Here is a 10,218-nt window from a genome sequence, read left to right on the forward strand (position 1 = left end):
AGCTCACTTACGGCTATAATGACCTTTTAAAGCCAAATGAATTTCATATTGCCTACTTCCCTTCGAAGTAAAATATACTGTTAAATATAATTGATATCATTGATAACCGGTGCCATACCCTAAAGCCAATTTTACTGGCATTATACCGCTTAGCCAGTTAGGGTAAGAAATGTTTGGTTGTCAGTGCATATCATGCATTGTTGCAAATGTCAGGTAATCAGGTAAATGATACAGAACCTGTGGTCGGCGATATTGTTGTTAACAGTAGCATGGATACCAAGTCCATTTGGACCCTCAGACCGTGATGTTCCTTTTTGAAATGAAAGCAATTTTCTGTACACATTTCCTGTGTCTGGGTGTGATGCACCATGCGTACCTGGCTCAGTTGGCCCTGCATAACAAATAATTGCTCTTCACCCTGCTCTGTATATCTTCTTCACTGGTCCATCCTGCTAGGCTTTCTTAATATTGCCAACTATGTAGAAGAATGAGGGGGTCCACGAGAATATTCTTGCCCGGGTTGCCACTTGGTCTAGGACCAGCCTTGACCACCATGCTGCTCCTGGAACATGAAAAACGTTGACCAGCAGTAGGAGCTGCCATATGCACTTGGAAAGGAATCCATAATTCATAACAAAAAGGGAAGCACATGCTAATAATCATAAACCAAATACAGGTTTTGTGGTGCTGTTGAAATGATCAACATATACATACAACAAAGCAAGGAATCAACACCCACCCATTAGATATCTAATGCTAAGTCTATACTATTTAACATCTAACTGAATTATTGGGACTACAGCACTTTTATCCCACTGAAACTTCCATGTCATTTGCATGCAAAATGATTCTGTAACCCCCCCCATAACCATTTAATTCAGTATTTAAGAGAATATGACATAACCTTGATTTGAAGCAAACAAAATCAACACCTGACCAAGGATAAATGGCTCAGATGGCAATTCTAGCTTCCTTAAAAACCCTAGCAGTGATATTACAATGGGGCAACAAAATAAATGTCTTAATATTGCCCTTTTAACCCCTTAACCAAAACCAGTTGTCCTTAAAATCCATTAATCACAATACATTGTGAGCCCGTACATGTATGGGCTTTGTTGTGAAGGGGTTAATATGATTGCTAGTACACAGTTTGCCATAGTAGAAACCTAGAATTTGACAGCGAATAAGAACCAATAAGAATTCAGCCCATCAAGTCCCTTTTTCCTGATGTAAAGACCCAGACCTTAATCAGTCCTTGGTCTTATCTTAGATTCAGGATAGCTCTATCCCTATTCCATGAATGTTTAAATTCTCTCACTGTATTAGCCTCTACCACTTCTGCTGGGAATCTGTTCCACTTACTTACATCTGAACCCAACTCTTTAGATTTAGATTAAGACATATTGTTCTGGCATTTCTTCTCCAATTATCTTCACATATATAAAGCCTACTTTTCTTCTTCTTAGCCATTGTACATAACAGCTGTATACAATCACAGGCAATACCATAACTAGAAATCAGTGATTTAAAGGGACACTTCAGCCATTATATGTACTTTAATGCAGTAGTTAGCTAGGTGATGCCTTTAAATGTACCTGGTGTCCCTTATGCAAATGTATGATGGCAGTCTGCAGATTCTTCCATATGCATTTGCCCCTTTCTCCACCACTCCCCCATTCAACTTTGACATCAGGTAGGTGTTTTGTTCCTATTTTGGAAGAATGCATATTAAAGTACTCACAGAATATGCATTCAGTATACTGTCCCATTATACACATAACCATGGTGCTATGATTCACGCAGTATCATTTTTAGCATTTTTATACAAAATGTCCTTGCTTGACATGCTAAGCAGACATACTCGCTATGTGGTCCATCAGCAAACTTATATAATTATATACTTCATAAAAGCAAAGTTCAGTACTCAGGGTAATAATTTATATTGCTAAACAAAAGTTTCAGGCTCGAAATGCACCTTAGACAATTCTTGGGGACAGTGACATCTAGTGTTCAAAAATTGAATTTCTATTTATTGTTTTATAGCCAGGTGCAAAAATATTATCACAAGTAATCATCCTACAACAGATAGAGCCCCTCTAACTGGGAACAATGACCAGGGCTATTAAAATGAACCCTTCACATCACAAACATTTTATGATAATTACTAATCGTTGCAACCAAGTGGTCTAAACTAAGACAGCGGAATTCTAGTGTGATTAGAACTGTGAGAAATGTACTAGCTGAAAAACCCAGAAATTCCAGAAATAAAATACAAATGTTTATGTATCCTGGCCTATTTTTTTTTTTTTTTTAATATAATTTATATTTATGTGGTCGCAATAACTTATGCACAGGCTTGCACTGTATAATGGATATGATAAAATCAAATCATTGGCAATAAACTGATAGGTAAGGTAACAAGCTCTTTGCTCCAAATCATGGAAGTTGATTTGGAGGAGATGTGCGGGTAGGTGAACCGAGAACAGGATTAATATCAAAAAGTTGAAAATATTTAAGGCATTGTTTTGTAGTAGCAAACACGTTTCTAGCTATTACAAGTTCCAAAACAATCACACTTAATTGGCTTCCTCTCTGCAATCAGTCTTAACAGGTGACGGGATATCTTATATTAACTGGCAACGGTTGGGTGCTGAGCAGAAGGACTGTTTCTTAACAAGTAATAAAGTGGCAAAGCTACGCATTAATAGCAATGTGTCTGTTAAGGGTTAAGCAGCATAGTTAAATTGTGCTGGTTATCTATTATTGGTCTCTTTCACAATGTCTAGTGATGAGCTGCAGTCTTTCAATCTATCCAGTATCCATCCAGAAGAGGAGGAAAAGCCAGTATCTGTTTTATGGGGTAAGTGAATAAAGTAGTAGTATTACCTACCTCAAGGCGTAGGTAATATTTATAGTGTAAGTTATTAGAACAAGAGGTCATAAACTAAAGCTAGAGGGTCAGAGGTTTAGGTGTAATGTAAGGAAGTTTCACTTTACTGAGAGGCTGGTAGATAAGTAGAACAGGCTTCCAGCAGAAGTGGTAGAGGCTAATACCGTAAGGGAATTTAAACATGCATGGACTTGAGTTTTTACATCAGGAAAATGGATTCTACATAACTGTTGGATAGCATTTGACAACCTATATAGAATACATATGTATCCCCCCCCCCCCATTAGTAATTTAAACTAGCTGTCAAATCAGGGGTTATTAAAATTTAACCCTTCACATTACAAACATGATAGTTGCTAATTGTGCCCAACCAAATGGTTCTAAGAACCGTTCTAATGAAGAATACTTGTGGGGAGGTAAAATATTCTTAACCAAATCACCTGCATTCAAGTGTGATTACAACCATGAGAAATGTATTAGCTGAGAAGCCCAAAAACAATTTCAGGTGTTTCGTAGAACGCTGCATTTTTCTTTCTGTGTGTTGAGTCAGCAGTTGTAAGATGGTCACAAGCCCCATACAGTTCAGGGGTTAATAATTTTTGTTATATTCCAAGCTGTAGTATCTTAATGCTTATATTCCTAATATTGGGCAAATCTGAGTGTATACCTACCTGACTACGAATCTATTTTGCTCTGGTTTCATCACAGGCTGTAAACTGAGTAAGGAATGTAAAAAGTGTGTGTTTGAAACAGAGGATGATTTTCTGGAACATCTACTTGGTCTGAAGACGGTAAGGAAACTGTTTTGGTCCAATATAAACGGCTACTATTAGTATAAAAACTCACGGTGCAGAGACTTCTAGGCTTTTGTACACAATTAACGTTGCATGCTATGGAAACTTTGTAAATAAGTGGATACATCTATTTTGTAAATATTAAATTTTCTATCACAAATATTCTGATGAATCAACTTGCTAGTGGTAGCCCTTATGGAAACCATGATGTAATAGATGATGGCGTTAAATTTAATTGCCATCTGTAGTCAAGCAGATTTTTATTTTTTCTTTCAAAGATGGAGCAAGTTGATAAGGATATCTTTTTATTGGGCAAACATAGAAAGAAAATAGAGACCTAACTCATCTCTTCTTTTGATGGAACCATAGCTTTTTCTATGTTGGCATCTTCAAAGGGGATCCCGTTTATTGAGCCAAGTATACATGTAACAAATATTGCAGGGGCCAACACTACTTTTGGCATAAGATTTTAGCCTTTAACCCTGAAACTAGGGTAAAAAAAATAATTAAGACTTGGCTGGTGTCTAGAATTTTCAGGGACAGGACTTTGTGATTATTAAAGACAAAAACCATAACCACCTTCACCTTTTCAGTCTATCTTAAGTAAATCCAACACACATTGTGCTATTAACTGTTTCAGTGCCTCGGTGTGCAACTAGAAAAGTTAAAGGCCCTTAAATATCAGTCTAAAGACTTTCATTCTCTTGTCATTTTATAGGGAACAAAAGTAGTGTTGGAACCTGCTCATGCAGTATATGTTGCATGTATACTGAAGGTCTTCAAAGGTGATATATTTTCATTGACCTAACAGAGAAAAAAATAAATAATAATATATCATTGATAACCAGTGTCGCACCCTAGAGGCATTTTTCCTGGCATTTTGCCCTTAAGTCCTTGAGCCAATTTTACTGGCATTAAGAGTAGCTACTTGGGCTAATCCCGTTCCATCTGAAGAAGAGACCACTGAGGTCTTAAAAGCCTAATTAACTGCATCTTTGTATATGTTTGCCGAAAGAAAGGTATCTTAATTAACTGAAGACTCCATCTTTGAGATGTATTGTGGGGGGGGGGGGGTCAGTCAATCTTGCTATATCTACTTTTATTACATGTGGATTGACAAAAGTGCTACAGATTCAATCCCAAAAAAGCAAAACTGAACAGCTATGTTTGTTTTCCGCTAGATTTGCCTGGGGCCTGATGCTAAAGATGAAATGAATGTGATTTCGGTGGAGCTAAAACACACGCAGGGGAAACCTGTGACCATTGCGTCTCTCCGGCTGTCTGTGCTTCCTATGGTATCTTATCAGTCTTCTTTTTATGGGCCCCCTTTTGTGTAGGGTCACCTTATAGCTTTTTAGTCTTACTAAATGCTTCACATAGCAGCGCTCATATAAATGTAGACCTATAGCATACCATGCATAGTTAACCATGGCTTGGTACATATAGATTTATTCCATTGTATGTAGTAGTTTTGGTTCGTAGTTGGAATGCCCTTCTTCATCATGCATGCCCTTCCTACCTCATGACTCCTTGTTTTACGTTCCTAATTACATGAAGTATTATGTAATACATCTGCCATTCCAGTCCATTGTTATCCCAGCGCACAGTAGGTTAGGAAGGAGCTCAATCTTTCCCTTTCCCACTCAACTCATTTCCCGTGTCACAGATTAATGTAGATGGTTTGGAGCTCAGCCCACCAGTCACCTTCATCCTTACTTCTGGTTCTGGTCCGGTCTATATCTCAGGACAGCATCTGACCCGTAAGTAGTTTTGTAGCAAGTGGACATGTTGTGTTCTCTATACCTCATGTGGTAAAATCTACAATAAGGTTTCGCAGACCAATGTTCAAAGAACCAAGAGCAGGCCAGGATATGAGGATTTCCCTCCTTAAACACAGGTGCACGTAACAATGCCTAAGCGTCCGGCAAGCTGGTTACTTGAGGATTGGTCTAAGGACTGTGATTTTCCACTTCGATGTATTGTACATTTTTATTTAATATATAAATTAAATTAATAATGTACAAAAACAGAACTTCATAGCAAGAAGAGATTCCAATATTGTTTAGCGGTAGGAAGGAGGAAGCACTCATGCCGTTGTACTCCTCACTTGTGTACAGTACTGGAGACCGTATCCAGAAGGATGTAGATATGTTGGAGAAAGCTCAGAGAAGGGCTACTAAAATGCTTCATGGATTAGGGGATAAAACTTACCAGGAAAGGTTCAAGGATCTTAACATGTATAGCCTGGAAGAAAGACGGGACGTTGGGGGATATGATGGAAACTTTTAAATACTTGAAGGGAGTCGACATGATAAACGAAGAGTTTATTTAAAGGGCAAAATACTACCACAACAAGAGGACATAGCCTTAAGTCAGAGGGGCAAAGGTTTAAAAGTAACATCAGGAAATCGTACTTTACTGAAAGGGTAGTGGATGCATGGAATAGCCTTCCAGCAGAAGTGGTAGATGTTACATAGTAACATAGTAACATAGTTCATAAGGTTGAAAAAAGACCAAAGTCCATCAAGTTCAACCTATATACATATTGTGTCCCTACTGTGTTGATCCAGAGGAAGGCAAAAAACCCTTATGAAGCAGATGCCAATTGCCCCATACCAGGGGGAAAATTCCTTCCCGACTCCAAATATGGCAATCAGAATAAATCCCTGGATCAACGTTCTGTCCCTATTAATCTAATATCCATAACTTGTAATATTATTGCTTTCAAGAAACACGTCCAGGCTCCTTTTGAACTCTTTTATTGAGTTTACCATCACCACTTCCTCTGGCAGAGAGTTCCATAATCTCACCGCTCTTACTGTAAAGAACCCCCGTCTGTGCTGGTGTAGAAACCTTCTTTCCTCCAACCGTAGAGGATGTCCCCTTGTTATAGATACAGTCCTGGGTATAAATAGGTCCTGGGAGTGATCTCTGTACTGTCCCCTTATATATTTATACATAGTTATTAAGTCCCCCCTAAGCCGTCTTTTTTCCAAACTAAATAACCCCAATTCTGATAATCTTTCTGGGTACTGTAGTCCTCCCATTCCCCTTATTACTTTGGTTGCCCGTCTTTGAACCCTCTCCAGCTCCACTATATCTTTCTTGTACACTGGTGCCCAGTACTGTACACAGTATTCCATGTGTGGTCTGACTAGTGACTTGTACAGGGGTAGAATTATTTCCTTGTCGTGGGCATCTATGCCCCTTTTGATGCACCCCATGATTTTATTTGCCTTAGCAGCAGCTGCCTGACACTGGTCGCTACAGGTAAATTTACTGTTAACTAAAACTCCTAAGTCCTTTTCCATGTCAGTCGTCCCCAGTGTTTTCCCATTTAATACATATTCCCAGCCTGGATTTTTCTTCCCCATGTGCATAACCTTACATTTATCTGTGTTGAACCTCATCTGCCACATCCCAGCCCAAGCCTCCAACCTATGCAGATCCATTTGTAATCGTGCGCTGTCCTCTATTGTGTTAACCACGTTACAGAGCTTAGTATCGTCTGCAAAGATTGATACTTTACTATGCAATCCCTCTACAAGGTCATTAATAAATATATTAAAAAGAATAGGACCCAAAACTGACCCCTGTGGTACCCCACTAGCAACAGTCACCCACTCAGAGTATGTACCATTAATAACCACCCTCTGTTTCCTATCACTGAGCCAGTTACTTACCCACATACACACATTCTCCCCCAGCCCAAGCATTCTCATTTTATGTACCAGCCTTTTATGTGGCACCGTATCAAATGCTTTGGAAAAATCAAGATATACGACATCCAGCGTTTACGCATGCATGGGATAGGCTTAAGGCTAAGCTAGATACAAGATAAGGCCAGGTACTAAGGGAAGCTTATTATTTTTGCCAAGAGGTAGTGTAAAGCTTTTGTGCATTGGGGCTGTGTATCTAGAGTTTTGGGAATGTCTGCTTCCTTTTTTTTTTTTTTTTTTCTCTCTCGTTAGGTTCAAGGCCTCACTCGGCATGTACTAAGCGTAGCCTATACTGTATGGTATATTCTCTTTTCTTCTTGTGTGCTCTGTTTCCTTGCCCTTTAGTGGAAGATGACCTACAGATTGAAAGCGAAGAGGAGGAGCAAACATAAAGGTAACTATAGAATTATTTGTACGCGTTATTTTATATAGCGCCATCAAATTCCGTAGCGCTGTACAATGGGTGGACAGGACATAACAAGTAGTATGTCACATAACAAATTGATTAACAAAGACAACAGGTGAGGAGGGCCTGGCTCAAAGAGCTTATAGACTAATTACAAAGAAGTCATTTAAATTGAGTCATTTTGCCGTTTAGCTTCAGCAATACAACTAAAATGCTATTATGTGAGCGTGTGTGTATTCTGTTTTTGTTTGTTTTGTTTTTCCTTATTGATGTCTTTCCAACATCAGATATAAGACTTTTTATGCGGCTTTTGATATTTATAAAATTGAAAAGCATTTAAAAACAAACTTTATTTTTCACAACACTTAATACACACATTACTTTGACTTTTAGGACACTAGAACACTGACAACCATTCTGGGATTCACATGTATCGCCTACTAAGTATTCTATAGTTTTTCGGTTGCTGTAATAGTGATAACTTTTCCTCTATTTCTTTCAGCCTCTTGCAGCCGTATGAAACTGAATCAATTAGGAGCCAGACAAGTTGGGCTATAATTACAAAAAGTGTTAAGTGTACATAGTTTGTGGACTTTTAAAGGCCTTATTTTTGAAGGTGCCCCCTATATAATCAATAAATCCTCGCTTAAATAATGTGGCTTTTTTTATTTATTTCCTTTTCAATTAATTTCATAATTCTAATGCACAAACTCCAAATTGCCATGTCCTGTCTAAACCCTTTATATTTTCAGAATAATCTGTGAGCCTGTTAAATATTTTCACTGTCCTCTGCACTCCCGTCTACCCATTTATATTTAACATTCAAGGTGGAAGAGGATGGAATATGACCTTGGGATATGTGTAGGCTTGTCATAATTTTGTCTGTCTGGTATCCTAGTCTGGGATTATTTTTATGGGACCTTCTTCTTGAGTTGAAAGGATGAGGTTTTGAGGTCAATACTTACTCTGTATATACAATGAAGAATTAGTATTATGGGGGGTTTTTTGTGTGTGTGTGTGTGGTAGGTTAACCATACTTGATTGTCCTATAATCCAACATATAGTGGTTTTTATACTATATTAGAAATTGGAAACCCATTATATTGGTTGAGGTGCAAATACTGCATTAAACATTAACCCCTTTCCTAACCACTGGTTTTACTGACCAGACTTATTTTTTGTGTGTGCCATAGTTGGTATATCTCTGTTAAACCATGATTCTCCTTTTCTATGTTTAGTGTACCCACACACTGTATTACAGATAAGGCTTTCCCTTTAAACCACCTTTTTGTATGGTCTTGTCATTTTAGTATGACTATATCAGTTAAAAGAAAAAATAAAACATGTTGCAATTTTACTTTTTTTTTGTTTTTTTTTTTTTTCCTTCAAAATTTGTTAGCAGTTTCTTCCTCTTTTCACTTTGATCCCCCACTGTTGTTGGTAAGCAGGCCTCCATTGCTGATCTCAGTACCTGTGATTTGCCTGCAGGAGGGCTCATCAGAGATCTCAGGAGGGTCTGGATAGACCATCTGGGAACCTTTTTGCTGTTTGTTATGTTAAACCAAATATAAAAAATATATTGCAAAGGCTCATCTACTTTAACAGATATTTAATAATAGACAAAAACACAGTAACATACAATAAATGAGTGACAGCCCAACAAACAATGCAACACTTTCCACGCCTAACCTGCAACCAGAAGGCCCAACATACCCCAGCACAACACGGATTGCCCCATCTATGCAGGATGGTGGGCAGAGAGAGACTGAATTCAGATTTTACATTGAACAGGCATATTGAATTGCTTGTGAGATCACTGGAGGTGTGCAGTCATCGACATATCAAGATACATGTGATACAGGAAGCGTTCAACCGGCAAAAACATTAACAATACTTATATCACCACAAATGTTTCTGGTGTCAGTCCTGAATTTCAATGTTGCCATTCTATGTTAAGAGGTAAGGCCTACAGCATGAAACGTATCCCATACAGAAAATCAGTCATGGGGTTAGTATATATTGAAAATAATTTAAATGAATTCTGACAGGCTTAAGCCAACACTTAGAAGCATTTTTATATAACAATTTCTGTAAGTAAGCCATTATATTTGCTGTAGGAAGCCTTTATTGACAGTATCATTCTTACAGGTAGAGATGACCAAACTATGCATGTAGGTTTGTGTATAACATTGTTTTAATTTAAAAAAAAATAAATAAAAAATAAAGCAAATACTGGTTCTATTTGGCACTGGACATATTTCTTGTTCCCTTTTATGTCAACAGGTGGGAGTTATAGAAACTGGGTAGTAGAGTGGCTTTATGGATTGGGGTACAATTTCTCCATCAGTGTCCCAAATAAGACAGTATTTCCCCTTATCCACTAACTAGGAAAGGTTTAAAATTGACGAC

The 10,218-nt window shown here is 38.0% G+C and overlaps 1 protein-coding gene across 1 annotated transcript; it reads left to right on the forward strand.

Moving 5' to 3' along the window:
* Positions 1 to 2,778: 2,778 nt before the first annotated feature.
* Positions 2,779 to 7,795, forward strand: LOC149277609 (nucleoplasmin-like). The gene is made up of 4 exons (XM_089502732.1): positions 2,779 to 2,860; positions 3,599 to 3,681; positions 5,351 to 5,444; positions 7,749 to 7,795. The coding sequence occupies exons 1-4, from the start codon at positions 2,779 to 2,781 to the stop codon at positions 7,793 to 7,795; spliced, it is 306 nt and encodes a 101-aa protein (XP_089358858.1).
* The last annotated feature ends 2,423 nt before the right edge of the window (positions 7,796 to 10,218 follow it).

Source organism: Sceloporus occidentalis, unplaced genomic scaffold (assembly GCF_023333645.1).
Source record: "Sceloporus occidentalis isolate IW3139 unplaced genomic scaffold, rSceOcc1.0.p SCAF_209, whole genome shotgun sequence".
Taxonomy (NCBI): domain Eukaryota; kingdom Metazoa; phylum Chordata; class Lepidosauria; order Squamata; family Phrynosomatidae; genus Sceloporus; species Sceloporus occidentalis.

Excerpts from the sequence above, each read along its gene's own strand:
- LOC149277609 (XM_089502732.1), top strand. The coding sequence starts at position 2,779 with ATGTCTAGTGATGAGCTGCAGTCTTTCAATCTATCCAGTATCCATCCA. Across the intron at positions 3,682-5,350 it reads ATCTACTTGGTCTGAAGACG|ATTAATGTAGATGGTTTGGA; the intron begins GTAAGGAAACTG and ends CCCGTGTCACAG. Across the intron at positions 5,445-7,748 it reads CTCAGGACAGCATCTGACCC|TGGAAGATGACCTACAGATT; the intron begins GTAAGTAGTTTT and ends CTTGCCCTTTAG.